Source organism: Trichosurus vulpecula, chromosome 4, assembly GCF_011100635.1.
Source record: "Trichosurus vulpecula isolate mTriVul1 chromosome 4, mTriVul1.pri, whole genome shotgun sequence".
Taxonomy (NCBI): Eukaryota; Metazoa; Chordata; class Mammalia; order Diprotodontia; family Phalangeridae; genus Trichosurus; species Trichosurus vulpecula.
The window spans coordinates 226,968,256-226,988,242 of NC_050576.1; the positions used below are offsets into that span (position 1 = coordinate 226,968,256).

The 19,987-nt window shown below is 44.4% G+C and overlaps 1 protein-coding gene across 1 annotated transcript in view; it reads left to right on the forward strand.

The window, feature by feature from the left end:
* ARHGEF26 (Rho guanine nucleotide exchange factor 26) overlaps positions 1 to 16,815 on the forward strand; it is a 133,322-nt gene extending 116,507 nt beyond the window's left edge. The window contains exons 11-14 of the mRNA XM_036754579.1: positions 2,370 to 2,579; positions 11,831 to 11,898; positions 12,359 to 12,463; positions 16,529 to 16,815. Coding sequence (XP_036610474.1) covers positions 2,370 to 2,579; positions 11,831 to 11,898; positions 12,359 to 12,463; positions 16,529 to 16,671 — 526 coding nt within the window. The 3' untranslated portion in view covers positions 16,672 to 16,815. The remainder of the gene's footprint in view (positions 1 to 2,369; positions 2,580 to 11,830; positions 11,899 to 12,358; positions 12,464 to 16,528) is intronic.
* The last annotated feature ends 3,172 nt before the right edge of the window (positions 16,816 to 19,987 follow it).

The window sequence follows — 19,987 nt, forward strand, 5'->3', positions numbered from 1 at the left end:
GGTCAGGGAGTGAACCTGGGATTTTAGTAGTACAGGATTGTCTGGGTGAGAAAACTCCACCTCCCAGTGCAGATTAGTACCTTCTCTGCAATTTATAGAGTGTTGCTTAAAGACCTCCCAAGTGATGGATTTTGTCCAGCGGCCAATAAGTGTCAGAGGCAGAAATTAAACCCAGGTCCTCCTGATTCCCAGGCTAGTTCTCTATCCCTGTACCATGCTCCCCTTTTCTATAAAACGGGGATAATAATACTCTCCCTCTCTCCCAGGCTGTTGTGACTAAAGCCTTCATTAAACCCTAATATATAATCAACATGAGTTGTTAATATAGACAGTGATATAACTGTTGATCAATTTAGCATTTTCCTATTAGGTGAACGGACATTTAATTTGACTTCTATATAGCCAATGACCAGATTAGAAGTACCTCACAGACATTTGAGTTATTCTTTCTGACTAGAGAGAAAAATAGAAAAAAGAATGTGAATTTCCATATGTATTGTTTTTGAAGCTTTAAATGGTTATTCCTCTGGAATAACCAATCTTAGTGCATTGGCCCCTTATTTTGATGCTTTTATGAATAAAAGGTGAAGGTGAAACCACCTTACAATGGAGTCCTTGGGGGATATTTCCATGTTAGGTGAGATCCCAAATAGCCTCAAACAAAGTTCTTTTCTCTAACATGTATGTTCCAGTGACTTTTTACTTAGCTGTGGTAGGTTGACCTGAGATCTCTGTTCACTCATCAGTCTACAAGGTGCAACCTGAAACTCTAGTGGAAAGTTTCATTTCCCCTGCCATATATGATTCAGCTAAACATAGCTTGAGCAGGAACAATGTCCTCATGTTATTTGACCTACAAGTTTCTTTTAAGCTAAAGGATTTTTCACAGAAACTGTGAAAAAGGTAAGGTGAGCAAAGAAAAGGAGTCACTGAAACTAAATATAAATTTGCTTTTGTCTCCCATATTTCCCCATATGTTGTTACCATATTGGTATTTGATGTGTCAAAATAACATTATAATAGTAATCTCTAATAGGTTTTATTCTTTTATCAATAATGTATATGGGATAAAACATATTAATTATTCAGCTTTATCTTCTCCACCTCCCACCCCTACCCTACCTACCCTCCTGCAAACAAACCTTTTTCTGTTGAGGGCACTGCCATCTGTGGACCAAAAAGCACCATATTTTTAAAAGATTGTATTAGCCTCAACACTAAAGTCAGCTGAAGATGGAGGGATGACTTGACTTTATAAGAGATTATTAGCTTGGCTTTCTTAAAAGGTCAAATATGGGTAGGAAAGATATGCAAAAATTTCTACAAAAGATTATTTTCCTTTTTGGGAGAAATAAACAGACATATATAAAAAGCAATTTTAGAAATTCTTGGGTGTTGGAAAAACCTACATGACATAATGCTGACTGAGCAGAGCAGAGCCAGGAGAACATTATACATAACCACAGATATATGGATTCTGTGAGGACTAACCCTGACAGGCTTTGCTCGTCTCAGCAACACAAGGTACAAAGACAACTCCAAAGGACTCACTATGGAGAATGCTATCTACATCCAGAGAAAGAACTATGAAGTATGAATACAGATTGAGGCACACTTCATGCTTGCCTTTTTCTCCCCCCTTTTTTTTTTCTCCCTTTTGTTTTTGTTTTTGGGTTGCGGTTTTTTTTTTTTGGTTCTGTTTCTTCTTTCTCATGATTCATTCTCATAATTCTTCTCCACAACTTGACTAGTTTGTAAATTAATTCAATGCGAAGTTATACATGGAAGTTACATGGGATTCCATGCAGTCTTGGGGAGGGAGGGAGGGAGGGAAGAAAATCTGAAACTCAAAATTATGTAGAACCGTGTGTTGTAAACTAAAAATAAAACAAACAAACAAACAAAAAAAGAAATTCTTGGGTGAACTGCACTTTTTTTTTAATCATTTGGTGCACTTTGCGTAAAGATGAAGTGATTACAGTGTCTTTCCACTGGCTCTCCTGCATTGTCCATTTATATTTAGAGAAGGAGAAAGGGGAAAAAGGAGAAATTATTTATGTAGTAATAATTTATGTCATTCAAGAATGACTATATGATATGGATGGCTATGTTCCATTTCATATAAAAATATTCTAAAGCCTTCTGTTCAAATGAAAAAAAAAAAAAGAAAACGAGATGTGTTGTAACCATGAACCTTATACCCTTATTCATATTTCTCTCACATGTTAGGAAATATTGTAAGTTACAAAAGAAATGGTAAGATAAGGTATAATCAGGACCAAGATTGAAAGCAGTGTCAAGATTAAGTAACCTATTTTGATGGGTAGAATTCAGGGTTCTGAATCTCTTTTTGTTTGTTTTTCTTATAGTGAAGAAAGTTATACAGTCAATGACTATTCTTTGAGGGATCAACTGTTAGTAGAGCCTTGGGAACATGAAGAAATGAATTCTTCTCCCCTGAAGAACAGCTCTACCATGCTCTATTCCAGACAGACCTCTGCCAGTCACCTGTTTACTCTGACGGTTCTCAGTAACCATGCAAATGAGAAAGTGGAAATGCTCCTGGGAACTGAGACTCAGTAAGTCCTTGGGGCACAGAAGCATGTGGAAATGGGGTGGGTATTAACAGAATTCCCTTTTGGGAAGTCCTCCCCCTACCGTCTCTGTCTCTGTCTGTGTGTCTGTCTCTCTCTCTCCCTCTCTCTCTCCCCCCTCCCCCATTCATTCAGTAATCCACATGAAGTATGAAGTAAAATGTTTGAGTTAGGTTTGGGTTTGTTGGATGTTATCAAAATCTTTTATTGATTCTTAAGGAATTTTTTTGGTGCTTTTTGGGTGGTAGTCTTGTTTTGGGGATCTTTGAGATCAGCATAGGATTAAAAGATGTAAAATCTGGAGCCAGAAAGACCCTGGTTCACATCTTTCCTCTGGTATGTGATGGCTACAGCTACTTCCCTGCACTTCCAATTGGTGACACCTCACCTTATCTAACCTGACCCAGACCCCTTACATGACTGCCTGGCCATATTCATGACATGCTGCCATTTAGAACACCCTCCTTCACACTTACCACAGGCATTTGAATACATCATTTCCACCCCTGGCTCTAGGAAGAGTAATCAAATCCACAGGACTATTCCTAGAAAACAAACAAATCTTTCCACCAGTTTCTCATTATCTCTGAGACTTTTCTGATCAAACCCTCTTCTCTGCCTGCCATTCTCCTCTAAATGTTGCATTTCCCTATCAGAATGTAAGCTTCTTGAGGGCAGGGGCTGCCTTCCTTTCTCCACATCTGTATACAGAGCACTTAATGTAGGAAATAGAAAGCTCACCTCAAGAGCCACTGGAAAGACCATAGCTTTGACTATGTGGTCTTTTGTTGGGAAGGCGATGACTCTGCTCTTTAGGATGCTGTCCAGATTTGCCATACTTTCCTTCCAAGGAGCGAGTGTCTTTTAACTTCATAGCTCCGGTCATGGTCTGCAGTGGTCTTTGAGCCCAAGAATATAAAATCTGATGCTGCTTCCATTTTTTTCCTCCCTCTCTTTGCCAGGAAATGATGGGACCAGTTGCCAAGATCTTAGGTTTTTTTTTTTCCCTATGTTAAGCTTTAAACCAACTTTTATACTCTTCTCTTTCACCCTGATCAAGAGGCTTCTTAAATCTTCCTCATTTTCTGCCATTTGAGTGGTATCATCCGCATATCTGAGATCATTGATTGGTGGATGGAAGGATGGAATTGAAATAAGTTAAAGTTACACACCTGGTCTGTGGCAGAGCCAGGAATAGAATCAAGGCTTATGCTGTACCATCCCTTGTCCCCTTCCATGATTCTTCTGCCTCACGTTGTCATGAATTTCTGTTCTGTCTCTCCCACCATATTGTATGCTCTGAAGGCAGGAACTTTGACTGCCTTTACCTTTGCATCCCCCATGGTGCTGAGCACTGTGGTGCTGAAGAAACAAATCCTAGAATTCGAGATTTGTCAAGGAACTGAGAGGTCATCAAGGCCAACCCACATCTGACAAAGAACTTCCACTATAACATACTGGACAGGTGGTTAGCCAGCTGCTGCTTGTAGCCTTCCAGTGAGAGAGCACTTTGGGTCAGTTCTTATTGGTAGAAGGTTTTCCTGAAATCCATCCTAAATTTGTCTCCTTTCACCTTCTGTCCACTGCTCCTGGTTCTGCCTCTTGAACTCAAACGGTACAAGGTTCCCCTTTTTTCTCCATGACAACCTTTCACTTGTTTTACACCTGGAACATTCCTTCTTTCATCCCTACTTCCAACCTGGTTTTCTCATGTTCAAGTTAAACATCCTCATTTCCTTCCAATGAACCTTAGAGCTTCACGTCCTGGAAGAGCTGAGCAATCCACCAGTAGCGGCCCCCAAAGGCTTACCGTTACTTCCAGGGTCAAATAGAAAGTCCTTTGTTGGGCATTTAAAGCTCGTCACTGCCTGGCCCCTTCCTACTTTTCCGGGCATTGGCTTCTTTGCTGTTCTTTGAACAGGACACTCCATTTTCCATCTTCATACCTTCCCACTATCTGTCCCTGTGTACTGACTCCTCCCCCCTCTCTCTTGGAATCTCTGGCTTCCTTCAAGACTCAGCTTAAGGCAAACCTCAACAGGAGCCCTGGCCTTCTGCTCTAAGGTTACCTACCATCTATCCTGTATTCATCTTTTACGTACCTGGTTTGGGGTTTGTTGGTTTCTTTGTTTTTTAAGATATGTTCTCATACCCATTAGAATATAAGGTTCTTGAGGGTAGGGACTTTTTTTGCCTTTCTTTGTATCCATAGTGCTTAGCACAATGCCTGGCATGTAGCAAGTGCCTAATCAATGCTGGTTGGTAGATAATATACCTCTGAATGATCTCCGCAACATAATCCTCCAGATGTCCAAGGTTAGGCAGTCACCTTTTCATTTCTGAAAGCTCTAATTCTCGTAATGAATCTTCACATCATATTCATGTTTTTGGGCTTATGAATTGATTAATATCTTATGACACTTGCTAATGATTTGAAAATTTCAGCCCAAGGACTTTGTATTTTATTTAGCAGGCAGTAGAGAGCCCTTTTTAGCAAAGGAATGACACGTTACACCTCTGTAGTGGGAAGATTGATTTGGTAGCTGTGTGAAGGAAGGAGAGATGATGTAGACAAAGGTTTTCCCCACTGGAGGTAGGGAAGATGTAGTGCAAGCTGACAGAGTAACCTGTGGAAGAATCAGAGGTTTTTGCTAGAACCAAGGGGTATTAATCATTTAGTCAAGGTCTTGTAAAGTCTCGTGTAGATGAAACAATTTCATTGCTGGTTAGACCCAGGGGAAAGGGAGGAACAGGGAGGAAGTACTGTCTACTATGTGCCAGGCACTGTGCTAAGCTCTTTACAAATGTTATCTCATTTGAGCCTCACAACAACCCTGTTTGGTAAGCGCTGCTATCATTCCTATTTTATAGTTAAGGAAACTGAGGCAAACAGTGGTGAGCAACTGAGTTAGAAAACTGAGGCAAACAGCAGTTAGACATGCCCAGGGTCACACAGCTAGTAAACATCTGAGGTCACATTTGAACTCAGGAAGATGAGTCTTTCCGACCCCAGGCCCAGTGCTCTATGCACTCTGGCGCCACCTTGTGGCCCACAGCAACAATAACAAATTGCTAAGGGGTGAGTAAGTGACTCCAGGTTTTCCTGCTCTCCAAATTCTCATTTACAAAACAAAGAATTATCTTTTAAAAGAATTAAAATCCATCCCTGTAGGAGCTGATTTCTTAACATTCCAGTCTTCCCTTTTTCTTTCCCTTCCTCACTCTGGATTGGGAGTGAGGTGGCCTTCTGCTGATTTGCTTAAGTGGCCTTGATTGCCAGTCATTTAATATATATTTATTGAGTGCCTTCTTAGGGCCAGGGACTGTACCAGACCGGCTGGCTGGATGGATGATTGGACGGATGGACGGATGGACGGATGGACGGATGGATGGATGGATGGATGATTGGATGGATGGATGGATGGATGAAAATAAAGAAAAATATTAAGTGCTTATTATGTACAAAGTGTTGTGCTAAGAGTTGGTATACAAAAAGAAAACAGACCTTGCCACTCTCAGGGAATTTACTTTCTAATAGAGAGAGACAATACATATAGGATATTTCAGCTGCAAATCAGGTAGAAAAGAACAGAGGTCCTTAGGTCCTTACCCCACAGATGTTACTGCATCCCCTAGTATAATTACTTTTGATAAAAACCATATCTGTTTCTGACATGGAACCCTTGATGGTGCCAAAGCCTTGGATAGCTAGAAGTCCCTTCTGGGTTTCAGTAACTGTGACTGCTGAAGATGCAGAGACTGCAGCATCTGAAGAAGCACCTTCAAGGGCCTTTTGAACCATTCTCTTCCCAGCCATCTTGAACTTCCATCAGTCACACGCTGTATATTCAGGAAAGTCACCCCCACTTACCTCCTCTCCGTTTTGGCCACCATCCTCTGCACTGTAACCATTCAAGTAACCTTCCTGTGTACTCGGCTTACTTTTAAATCTCTTTTGTTGCTCAACTGAAAAAAAAGTTTTAATGTCTTATCCAAATATAGCACGCTGTCTCTGTTTATTGGGCTGTTTACTCTTTGATTGTGAACCAGACAATGGTATAATCTGGTGGAAAGTGCAGAAGGGCACCGTCTTTTTAAAGTGAGGATGTTTTACTACAGTCACTTCCTCAGCCCTCCTCCCCATCCTCGTCATCTTCCTAGAAGGCTCTGAGAGCCGGAGGTCTCCTTTGTCTGGGCTCATTGCAGGGAAGCCCAAGCAGCTGCAGCTGGCAGAGATATTGGGGCCTTTGGCGCAGAGGATCCATCACCGGCTTCCTGAGTTTACAGTAGAATTCAGAGCTCTGTGTCCATTAGATCAGATTTTTGAGGATACACCTTCTCCTGGTGCTTTTTGCAGATGGGACACCATTCCTTCTAGCCTGGGATCCAGCATGACCCTCTCCCCAACCTCTGCCTCCCTTTCCTCTGTCTTTCCCAACAAAGAGAACAAAAGGAGTGATGAAAGGGAGGCCTGTTGTAAACCATCCACAGAACTCGGTTCTGGGCCCCTCAGAGAAAGGGGCTTTGTCTGCCCGAGCTCTTCTGCTTCTTTCCTGCTGCTCTTAATGGTTTAATTAACAGGAAACAAATGATGATCTCATAAAACTGTAAATGGTGAGATGAGCTTCAGGGGCCTAAAAAATCAACCACAAACTCAGGAAGAAAAAGTTTACATGGGAAAATGCCTGTCAACGGTTGAACTTAGTCAATTTTTGGATTGCAGGATTATTGATTGATAGTATTAGAGGTGGGAGGGACCTTAGAGGCATCTGGTTTACCCTCCTTCTTATTTTGCAGATGAGAAAACAAGCCGATAGCAGTTCAGTGATATGCCTAAGGTCACACAAACATTGAGCGACAGGCAAGATTTGAACTCAAGACTCTGGATTCCACATCCGGACCTCTTCCCCCTGCCGCTTCTAATATAAGCACAAGGATAATGATGCCTCACCTTTATAAAATGCTTTTCTGCTTTGCAGAGTTCTTTAACATTCGTTATTTTCTTTGTGCCGCCCAAGCCCCAGTGAGGCAGGACAGGCAGGGCCCAGCCCAGGAGGTTACTTAGGGAGGAAGCAGCAGAGAGATTTGAACCCAGGCCCTTGGATGCCAAATCCAACACTTTTGCTTCATCACCTTTGAAGGAGACTTTGAAAGGGCAGAATGGCAGCGCGGGAACAGGAAAAATGGCGGTCATGCTAGCTGACACTGATGCAATATTCAACAGGGGCAAAATAACCTACATTATCCTGTCTGATACCTTCAACAATGAAAGAAGGAAACAAACATCTGCTAAGGAGCTCCCACAGGCTGAGCACTTGAGGAATACTTTCTTCCTTTATCCTTACAGCAGTCCTGGGATCATGAGGGATTCGGCAGCTCCTCCCACTCTCCACATAGTTCAGGTTTAAACGTCCCTTAGCCCCTCTCTCTCGCGTAATTTCATGCAGACCTTCAAGGGAGATCCCACTACAGCTGAGTAGGTGCTGTCATTCTCAGCCTCCATTCTACTGGGGACTTTCTGGCTTGGCATTCTTTGCTCTGCATCAGCTCGTACAAATTGTTCTTGTCTCTCTGAATCCTTCCTCTTCATCATTCCATGAGGCCCCGTAGCATCCCTTTACACTGCTTGTATCACAGAATTTCATCTTGAAAGGGACCACAGGGCCCATCCAGTCTGGCCTGTCTCCTAAAGAAGTGTCTGCTCTCCAAAGTATCCAACGATTGGTCATCGGGCCTCTGCTTGAAGATCTCTGCCTAGGGGAGGCCCCCACCTCCCAGGGCAGCCCTTTGCGCATTGGGATAGAGCTACATGTCAGTATTGGTCTTGACACCAAGTCCGTATCAGCCTCTTGGTCTCTGACTCTAGCTCTTACTTCTGGGACAAGTCAAACACAATTATTCCCCTTTTACTTTCTGGTCCTTCCATGGTTCCCCTAAACATTCTGTCCCAAGCCAAACATCTCAGGTTCCTTCAATGGCTCTTTATATGGCATGAATTTCCACCATCCTGGATACCTTCCACTGTATGTTCTCCAGCTTATTAATATGCTTCCTAAAATGCAGCATCCAGAACTGAACCCAACACATCTAAGTGGTTCAGTGGATAGAGTGTTGGGCCTGGAGTCAGGAAAACCTGAGTTCAAATCCAGCTTCAGATACTTACTAGCTGTGTGATCCTGGGCAAGTCACTAATCTGTCTGCCTCAGTTTCCTCAACTATAAAATGGGGCTAAAAACAGCATGTACCTCCCAGTGTGGCTGTGAGGATCAAACAGGATAACGCACAATGTCTGGTGCATAGTAGGTGCTTTAAAAATGCTTGCTCCCTCCCATTCTGTATAGAATCCAGTTGGCAGCCACCTCCCTGGCTGTGCACATTCTGTCTCCGAACACAGCCAAATATGACCTCTGCTTCTTGGCTGCCACAGCAGGACCACGATCCTCATCAAATGCTTCCCCATGGCCTTGTGGTCCACTCGAACCAACTGAGAGTTAGGGTTGGATAGACATGGCACCTCCATCTTGGAGCTATAAAGTGAATCTTTGTCTTACTTGCTAGTAACTCCTAGCAAAATGACCACGACAGATTCCTTGCCCACATGTGTGTTTGTGTGTTATGCATGTGTTTTGCAGCTGTAAGTGTTTTACCCACAAGAAATGATTAATTCACTCATATTTCTGGTGAAATGGCACATCCCTAGTGCTGGCTTCAGGACACATGGCTCTTCCTCTTCTGTGAGGAGGCAAAGAGTCCACTCGCCCAGGGTCAGATAAACCTAGAGCTAGATGGCTCCTCTTACGGCACCTGGATGAAATTCTTTTACAGATGAGGACACTGAGGCTCAGAGGTCACAGGACTTTCCTAAGGTCACTGAGGTAGAGGTGGAACCAGGCCTGGAACTCTCTGAATCTACCATTCCTTCCCCTGGTTCACACAGACTCACACTGGGAAAGTAATGAGCATTCTGGGTCCCCACCGGGTTGAAAGGCTTGACTTTCCTGTTCCTAGAGTTCCTTCTTAGCCTCTTTCCTATGTAGTACAAAGCTTACAAGAGGCTTGGTGGTGCTCTCCGTGGTGGTCCCCATAGTCCAGAATCTGAACTCTCTGGCAGGCTTCTCCATACCCCTGGGAGATGTTATAGAGTCTGGCAGTATCAAAGTGGGGAGAAGGAGACCTGGCTTCAGTGGAGCAATTTCCAGAAGCTTCCACCACACACAACAGCCACAAAAAACTGTCTTGTTCTGCCCTCTGCCAATCTCAGAGAAGGGGTTGTCATTTCGGGACTCTGTCAGCATCTGGGCAACTCCCTCCACAAAAGTCAATGATTGTATCTGTCCTGGTGGAAAATGGAGACGCACAACAAACTGGCATTGGGGCGCACCAGACACAGGCTTGGCTACAAATGTTTGCAGTTCAGGTTTTCTTCCAGAGCTTGGAATAGCCCTGAAAAGAAGGGGAGACAGCTAATGGCTCATTTACAGACCTTGGCATTTGTAAGAGAGGGATGAGTCAGGCCTGTTTGGGGCATATTGTGTCATGTGGCAGTCCTAGAGCCTGCAAAAATGGAAAGAAATGGTGCTTAAAACCTGACTGTGCTGCAAGGGTATTTAGAGAGGCAATAAGTGGCTTTTTTCAGGTCCTTCTGAATGAGTGGTCATTCTCCTTACTAAGAGATCAGAGACTTTCAAATTACTCTGAAGTTTCAAAGGGGAAAAAAACATGTGTGTGGCATGTATATGTATTTCTATATATATGGGGTATGTATATATATACACAAACATATACATACATGTATTTATATATGTTCGAGTATGTATATATGTATATGTATAGGGGTGTATATATGTACACATACACACAAACGAACACACACACACAGACATATATATGGATATGTGTGTGTATATATATATATATGTATATATATGTGTGTGTATACGTGTATATGTATATATGTGTGTATATATATATATCCCCATTAAAGGAAATCACAACAGACATTAACAATTAAAATGTTTGTTTGAGACCTTTATTTTAAAAACAAATCTTATTTCTATCCAGACCTCTAACTTTGACCGCCTTCACTGACGCAGTGTGGTGTTACAGTGGGTGGGGGAGGCAGTCCTGAGTTCTGTCGCTGCCTTGATTTCCTCATCTGTAAGTTAAAATAAGAGCCTCTACCTCGCAGAGTCGCTGTCAGGATGCAATGGGGCACTATTTGTAGAATGCTTTGCTCACCTCACAGCGCTATGTAAATGAGACGGAAAATCCCTTGAAATGGGAAGGAATTAGCGTCTGGGAGACCCAACAAGACTTTCTGAAGAAGGTGGGTTCTGAGCCAACCCTCAAAGGAAGTCAGGGATGTTAGAGGTGCGGGTAGGGGGCAGAGCCTTCCAGACAGGGGGCACAGCCAGCACAGAGGTGGGGAGATGGAACTTGTGTTGTAGAAAGAGCAGATCAGACAGTAACAGTGTCCCTGGGCTCTACGGTGCGGGGAGGAAGGCTAGAAAGGCAGACAGTGAACATCCATTGAAGCCTTCTTTATGCCCACCACTGTGCCAAGAGCTGGAGGTTCAAAGAAGGACAAAAACAAGGGCCCTGACCTCAGAGGGTCTCATTCTGACTGGGGAGACCCTCCCACGTGCAAATCCTCTCCATACAACACCTCTACAGTGTCAGTGGGAGGTGATCTCAGTGGGAAGGCTCCCACTGAAGGCTGGAGGCAGATGGGGCTTGTGAAGGCTTCTAAGATTAGGGCTGAAAGCCCAGGCTGCTTAGAAGTGGAGGTGAGGAGGGGGAGGGTGCCAGACAATATTGGCCAATAAAAAGGCAGGAAGTCAGGGGAATGACATTGTCCCTCCATCATAGAGGATGTAGAAGGCAGAAGAGTGGGCACGGGCTGGGAAGGCAGGAAGGGGTCAGGGCATAAAGACTGTGTCTGATAGTTTACACGGATTATCTCATTGACCTTCACAACACTCTTGGGAAGTAAGTGGTGTTATTATCCCCATTTTAGGGGTTAAGTGGCCTGCCCAAGTAATGCAGCTAGTAAGTATCTAGGGCAGGATTCACACTCATGTCTTCCTGGTTCCAAGTCATGTGCTCTGCCTGGCATGCCAAGCCAGAGAGACAGGAATTTCAACTCAGGTCCCAGGACTTCACTGCAACAAGTTGGGGATCTAGAATGGAGGAGCTCTACTGAGACTGGGAAATTGATTTTCTTCTTTTATTCCTAGGAGCGAACGAGCCCGCTGGATAACTGCCTTGGGTCAGAGCAGCGACCGGCAGAGCTTGGACCGGACCAGTAAGTAGAGGAGATTTGGGGGCTCACTGAGAAGCGCTGCCCCCTGGTGGACATTTCTTGAATGGCCATTGAAGCATCATCTGTCCTTCCTTTCCATCCCCAAGACAAGTTCGTGTTTCTAGGCATCCCATCGATGCAGGATCATCTCATATCCCAGTATCCTCATGGTTGGTTGGTTTGTTCCCCATCAGGTGCCATGTTCAAGCCTAGCCACACTTAGACACTCAGTCTTGGAAGATGTTTGGTCTTGCTTTGCCCATCTGAAAAAAGGAGAAGGTTGGCCTGGGATAACAGGAACTTTTTAAGAAGTTAGAATGACTTTATCATTCTTCCTACACAGTTTTCTATTTCCTGGCTTAATGAGGATGGGAGAGTAGCTGTAGATCCTACTGATTTTCTTTTCATCCAAGAACTCCTGTTTCCCTCGAGGTTCACGCAGAGCATTCTCTCTTCCCCTTAGTGCTGACCCAAGTGGAAATCATCCGCACGTTCACAGCCAAGCAGCCGGACGAGCTGTCCCTCCAGGTGTCGGACGTGGTCTTGGTTTACCAGAATGTCAATGACGGTGGGTACATGTTCTTTGGAATGCGGCTGCTCCCCAGAACTCAGGTGGATTCAAGGCCAAAAAATTCCATTTTCAGTTTCTTCTCTTATGTCACAGAGTGTCAGCTTGTGCAGTCATGTTATCGGCCACAGGTCTTTTCCCAGAGACGTACAGGTCAGCAAGTCTCTTCCTCATGCCTTCTGAGAGCCTGTTGACCACCTCTGAGGGTGGGGAGGGGCTGGGACTACTGATAATTGGCTCTAACAGAAGTGTAGGATTGTTTTTTAAATATGTTGGTTAAACCCCAAAGCCAGGAAAGCATGCCTCAGAGGAGGCACTGAGCCAGCCAGGTGACCGTGGGCACTGTACTTTTTACGTGACCATAGACTCCTCATGGATTTGTACAAGGAAGAGATTTCCTAAAGAATCCACTGAACTGAATCCTTTCTTTCCTAAAACATTTAGAAAAGTCAGCAGAGCATATGGTGTAGTAACTGTGTGGTATAATCCATGCTGATTTGGGGTTAGCTTCTGCATTCAAGGGCTGCTTCTGCACTTACTTCTTGTGACCTTGGGCCAGTCACTTAATCTTTTTGGGCCTCAGTTTCTGAAACTGTGAAATGAGGGGGCTGGACAAAATGGGGATCGAATCACCACGTTCCAAGCATATGATCCTTGGGTTTATATCCTGGCTCTGCTATTCCTACAGTTCTGATCCTGAGCAGTCCATTTAAACTTCTGTGACTCAGTTTCCTCATCTGTAAAATAAAGCGTTTGGACTAGATCCCTTTCAGCTCTAAATCTTTGATCATCAATAAATCAAATATCCAAAATGGACAGGAATGGACACAAGCATATAACACCCCAAATCAGTCCATAACAGACAAGTAATCAAAGGATGAGAGCTAACATTTTTTTCACTGAAAAACTACAGACTATAACCACAAAATGAAAATCTATTCCAAATCACAAATAATAAGAGAAATACAAACAAAATTCATTTGCAAGCCCCTTGAGACAGGGAACAACTCCTGTGCCTTCTTGTATTCCCCATAGCTAGCACCCAGCCCAGGTCTTAACTCATAGTTGTTGAGTTCTTTTAAGTCCTATCTGACTCTCTTTGACCCCATTTGGGGCTTTCTTGATAAAGATACTAGAGTCGGGGCGGAGCCAAGATGGTGGCTGGAAAGCAGGGTCATGCCTAAAGCTCTCTCCCAGGACCCTCCAAACACCTATAAAAAATGGCTCTGAACAAATTCTAGAACTGCAGAACCCACGAAATAGCAGACGGAAGCAGGGCTCCAGCCTAGGACAGCCTGGATGGTTGCTGGGTAAGGTGTATCGCATGGAACTGGGAGCAGAGTGGAACGGAGCCCAGCATGGGCTGCACCTGGACCAACCAGACCAGGAGCCAGGCAGAACAGACCCTAGCACTCTGAATCAGTGAGCTGTGGCAGTTACCAGACTTCTCAACCCACAAACACCCAAGACAACAGAGAAGGTTAGTGGGGAAAAACTGCAGGGACAGAGTGAAAGGAGTTTGTGGTTTGGCCACCGCCCTGGGGGCAGCGGAGGTGGTACAGCTACAGAACTACAGCTGCAGATGCTTCTAGCCCCAGGCCCCACTGGTGGGAAGAATTAGGTGGCGGATCCCAGCGGGAATGCAGAGTCTGCTCAGATCTGAGTCGTGGTCCAGGTTGGCAGTTGGCAGAGCTTGCTGTGTAGAAAAAGCTCTGAAAACAAAAGCGCAGCCCCTCAAGCTTGGGACAAAGTCCTCTATACTCTACAAGCAGTCATACCCCGACAAAAAACTCAAGGGTCAAGTGATTGGCTGGGAACATAGCCAGGCAGCGAAAACAGACTCAGATTCAGACTCAGACTTTGGAATCTTTCTTTGGTGACAAAGAAGACCAAAACATACAGCTAGAAGAAGTCAACAAAGTCAAAGAGCCTACATCAAAAGCCTCCAGGAAAACCATGAACTGGTCTCAGGCCATGGAAGAGCTCAAAAAGGATTTGGAAAAGCATGTTAGAGAAATAGAGGAAAAATAGGGAAGAGAAATGAGAGTGATGCAGGGAAACCAAGATAAACAAGTCAATGACTTGCTAAAGGAGACCCCTCCCCCAAAAATGAAGAAAATAACACCTAAAAAAATAGACTAACTCAAATAGCAAAAGAGCTCCAGAAAGCTAATGAGGAGAAGAATGCTTTGAAAGGCAGAATTAGCCAAATGGAAAAGGAGGTCCAAAAGACCACTGAAGAAAATACTACCTTAAAAATTAGATTGGAGCAAGTGGAAGCTAGTGACTTGATAAGAAATCAAGATATTATAAAACAGAACCAAAAGAAGGAAAAAATAAAAGACAATGTGAAATATCTCATTGGAAAAACCACTGTCCTGGAAAGTAGAATTATTGGACTACCTGAAAGCCATGATCAAAAAAAGAGCCTAGATATCATCTTTCAAGAAATTATCAAGGAGAACTGCCCCTATATTCTAGAGCCACAGGGCAAAATAGAAATGGAAAGAATCCACAGATCGCCTCCTCAAAAAGATGCCAAAAAGAAGACTCCTAGGAACATTGTTGCCAAATTCTAGAGCTCCCAGATCAAGGAGAAAATACTGCAAGCAGCCAGAAAGAAACAATTTGAATATTGTGGAAACACAGTCAGGATAACACAAGATGTAGCAGCTTCTACTTTAAGGGATTGAAGGGCTTGGAATACGATATTCCAGAGGTCAAAGCAGCTAGGATTAAAACCAAGAACCACCTATCCAGCAAAACTGAGTATCATGCTCTAAGGCAAAATAGGGATTTTTAATAAGATAGAGGACTTTCAAGCTTTCTCAGTGAAAAAAACCAGAGCTGAATAGAAAATTTGACTTTCAAACCCAAGAATCAAGAGAAGCATGAAAAGGTAAACAAGAAAGAGAAATCACAAGGGACTTACTAAAGTTGCACTGTTTTGTTTACATTCCTACATAGAGAGATGATGCGTGTAATTCATGAGACCTCAGTATTAGGGTAGCTGAAGGGAATACACACACACACACACACATATAGACAGAGGGCACAGGGTGAGTTGAATATGAAGGGATGATATCTAAAAAAATAAAATCAAATTAAGGGATGAGAGAGGAATATATTGAGAGAAAGAGAAAGGGAGAGATAGAATGGGGTAAATTATCTCGCATAAAAGTGGCAAGAAAAAGCAGTTCTGTAGGAAGGGAAGAGGGGGCAGGTGAGGGGGAATGAGTGAATCTTACTCTCATCGGATTTGACCTGAGGAGGGAATAACATACACACTCAATTGGGTATCTTACCCCACGGGAAAGAAGGAGGAAAAAGATAAAAAAGGGGGGACGATAGAAGGGAGGGCAGATAGGGGTGGGGGTAATCAAAAGCAAACACTTTAGAAAAGGGACAGGGTCAAGGGAGGAAATTGAACAAAGGGGGATAGGATAGGAAGGAACAAAATATAGTTAGTCTTTCACAACATGAATATTGTGGAAGGGTTTTACATAATGATACACATTTTGCCTATGTGGAATTGCTTGCTTTCTTAGGGAGAGTGGGTGGGGAGGGAGGAGGGGAGAGAATTTGGAACTCAAAGTTTTGAAAGCAGATGTTCAAAAAAAAGTTTTTACATGCAACTATGAAATAAGATATACATGCAATGGGGCATAGAAATCTATCTTGCCCTACAAGAAAGTAAGGGAAAGGGGGATGGGAGGAAGTGGGGTGACAGAAGGGTGGGGTGGCTGCGGAATGGGGCAACCAGAGTATATGCTATCTTGGAGTGGGGGGGAGGGTAGGAACGGGGAGAAAATTTGTAATTCAAACTCTTGTGAAAATCAATGCTGAAAACTAAAAATATTAAATAAATAAATAAATAAAAAGATGCTACAGTGGCTTGCCATTTCCTTTTCCAACTCATTTTACTGATGAGGAAACTGAGGCAAGCAGGGTGAGGGATTTCCCCAGGGTCACATAGCTAGTCTGAGGCCAGATTTGAACTCAGGGAGATGAGTCGGTCCTCTACACTCACTTAGCAGTTGACTGATTGTCAGGTTTTCCTTGCAGGTTGGTATGAAGGTGAACGGCTGCGGGACGGTGAAAGGGGCTGGTTTCCAATGGAGTGTGCCAAGGAGATAACCTGCCGGGCGACAATAGACAAGAATGTGGAGCGAATGGGACGGTTACTTGGACTTGAGACCAACGTCTAGCTCCCTCGATGGCTCCCTTTTGGGATGGCAGGATTTGCACTAAATGTTAGAGGTGGGCTGGCTGGTTTTTGCTAGTTTTATTATTTTATTATATTTTTTTACACAGCCTATTTTATTAAATGAAAATAAAAATCACTTTTCTTCAAACCTGTACAGCTCCTGGGTTCTCTTAAGAGAGAGACTGTCTCTCAAATGTTTCTAGTTCATAGAAGCAAAGATTTGGGTTCAAGCCTTTTGCTTTATTTCAGGGTGATGGGGTTTGGTGCATGGGCAGAGCACCCAGGATGGCATCTGTCAACATGGACAACCTGGGAAGCCCAGTTCTAGGTTTCCTAACTGGATTTCCCAGGTTCTAGGAGAATTAGGATGATGCATGTTTCTGAGAGAGACTGGAGCCTGTGTAGATGTTTCAGAACTGGCTTGGTCAGCCATCCACAGGATGAAGACAAGGCTCTTTGGCTGCTCATCCTTCACAAAGGCTTGTTGGCCAACTTTAGCCTTGTCCCATTGTCCTAAGTCCAGAGCTGAGCTGTGAGCCAGCACGCATTGATACCCCAAGGCCCAGAGGGAATGGAGTCTCCCTCTTCATCCCATCCTTCCAGAATCCAGGTCTGGCATCTATGCCTCAAGGACCAAGGAGGGACCTTCAGGGCTCCAGTCCAATGGTAACTGAGGCAAGGACTTCTCTGGCCACCTCTGAAGGGGAACTTGGTGGGGATAATAATAAGAACCAGCACTTATAAAACACCTACTATGTGCCAAGCACTTTACAATGACCATCTCATTTGATCCGCCCAACAACCCTGGGGGGAAGGGACTATTATCATCTTCATTTTACAGATGAGGAAATTGAGGCAAATAGAGGTGAAGTGACTTACCCAAGATCCTACAGCTAGCAAGTGCTTGAGGCCAGACTTATTCTCAGGTTTTCTTGGCTCTATCTACTGCACCACCTGGCTGCCCCTGCAGGGAAGGAAATAGCAAAGGGCAAGGCATTCATTAAGCACCTACTATGTTTCAAGCACTGGACTAAGCATACAATGAATATCTCATTTGATGGGATCAGTGCTATGTAGGACTGAACTGAATGGAGCCTACTCTCTCCAGAGACTGAGATGGAATGGGGGAGAGTGTGTCCCCAAGGTAACAGGGAGGCAGATGATGTCTGTACATTTTTATTGTTCTATCTTCCAAGTAAATATCCCTTTTGTCAAAGCAGCTCTGTGTTAAAAGGAACTGAACCTGACACATGGTAGAACCTAGCTGGTGCGGGCTCAAACTGAAGGCAATAGAAATAATAGATGCTCCAAACCCTAAAGCTGGAGGAGTCGGTCAGCCCCTGAGAGTGCTCCATGTGAGATCTCCAAAAACTAAAAAAATACCATAGAAAATGATTAACATATGACTCATGGTGGCTGAGGGATGCATTTCAACTGCCATTTAGAAACGCTTCTTTCTTCCAATACATCCTGCTGCCCTCTGATCGTTCCCTTCCACCCTGGGCAGAACCTGCAGATTGCCCCCTTGACTCAGCTGCTTTTGCCCTACATCTTCCCCCCATCACTCGGGCTCCCTTCTCCTACGGGTGAGGTCCTTCCAGGGCCTCCCTTTGGGGGATGAGCCCAAGCTGGCTGGGCTTTGTACCCCTCCCAGCCGTGCTTCTGACTTCCCCCGATGGCCCTCATGTCGCCGTCTCTCTCCCCACCTTCTTAGAGTTCCCTTTTGTGTGTTGTCTAGAAGGTGAGCTCCTTGGGGGCAGGGGCTGCCTGCTCGTTTGTGTGTCCCGGTGCTTAGCACATAGCTTGAAAGTGGACTGAGTCCGGCCCTCACTGCTTGGCCACATCTTGTTAGAGAGGGGAGAGTGTGTGCGTGGGTGTGGATTTCATCTGGGAGTTAGCAGCAGGAGAGACCGGAGGAAGGCAGACCCCCCAGCAGCTATTGTAGTCATCTAGGAGTGAGGTGATGAGGGTCTCCACCAGGGTTGGGGCAGTATCGGGGGAGAGAAGGGGGCATGTTCATGAAATAGTAAGAAGGCAAAAATGAACAGGCCTGGACATGAGAGGGAGTGAGCAGTCCAGAGGGGACGGGGAGGATGCCAGCATCCTCAGCGTTGGTAATATGCACCGATACATTTTCATAGAACGATACTTTGGATGCAGCAAGATGGGGCTTTGCATGGGAGAGAGGGGTGCATTATTTTATTGTATTGATATCTTTGTTTTCTACATTACCTTCATGGGATGCTATACTATTTGCCAGACATTTTATACATCTTATTTTAACCTCACAATAATCACGGCAAGGAGATATTATTATCCCCATTTTACAGATGAGAAACTGAGGCACAGTGACTTGTGCAGGGTTACACAGCTAGTAAATGTCTGAGGCCGAATTTGAACTCAGCTCTTCCCGACTCTTGGTCCTGGGCTCTATCCACTGTACTGCCATAAAGCAGTTGGGGGAGAGGGAGTTAGTATGCCATCTCTGGCTCAATGATAGACATTCTTCTTTGTTTCCCCTTTCTTTCTCCCACAATCACTCTAGATTTTATTGAACCCCGACTAAGGCCCAGGCCCTCCACTAGGCTGTGGGGTACAGAGACAGAAGCAGAATTTCTCTGTCCTCACAGAGCTTACACTCTAAGGGAGACAACATGCGTCCACCTAAGGACATGGAAAACACACACAGAATTAAGTTAACCTTGGGAAGGCAGGTTTCTCTCTTAAAACCAATTTTTATTGCCCTCTTTTGCTTTTATGTTGCCCACATTTCCTAATGTCTCCTCCTCCCAGAAGTGGAAGGGGTGTTGGGCTCCATCCTCTTTCCCTACGCCTCCTTCCCCACCCAGTCTTCCTCATTTCTTCTCCATTTCACCGCTTCTGCCAACTGAGTCAGCTCACCCCTCTCTTCCTAGGGTCGCCACTTCCTTGGACCCTGGCTTTCTGTTCACACTTGTCCACTCCCCACATCCACTCAGCTCCAGACCATTCCACGGTCCCCTGATCCCGCATTTGGAATAGGGCCTTCAGACAGCCTCACTGACTGCACTGTCCTTGGAATTAACCCAAAGTCCAGGGGTCCTTTCACATGCACCCTCCCCACCACCCCATGAGTACTGCTGCTATTGATGGTAATAGAATCAGCTGCCACTGACATTAATTTGATGTAATAGTGGGACCGGCATTCCCCAGGGACTCATTGATGGACAGTGACTAGTCGATGTGAGCACAAAACATGCCAGTTCCCCTCAGTAACTCCAAGTGGGCCGGGGCAGCTTTTGTTTTTGATGTAAACCCTTTTAGAATCTTCTTTGAGC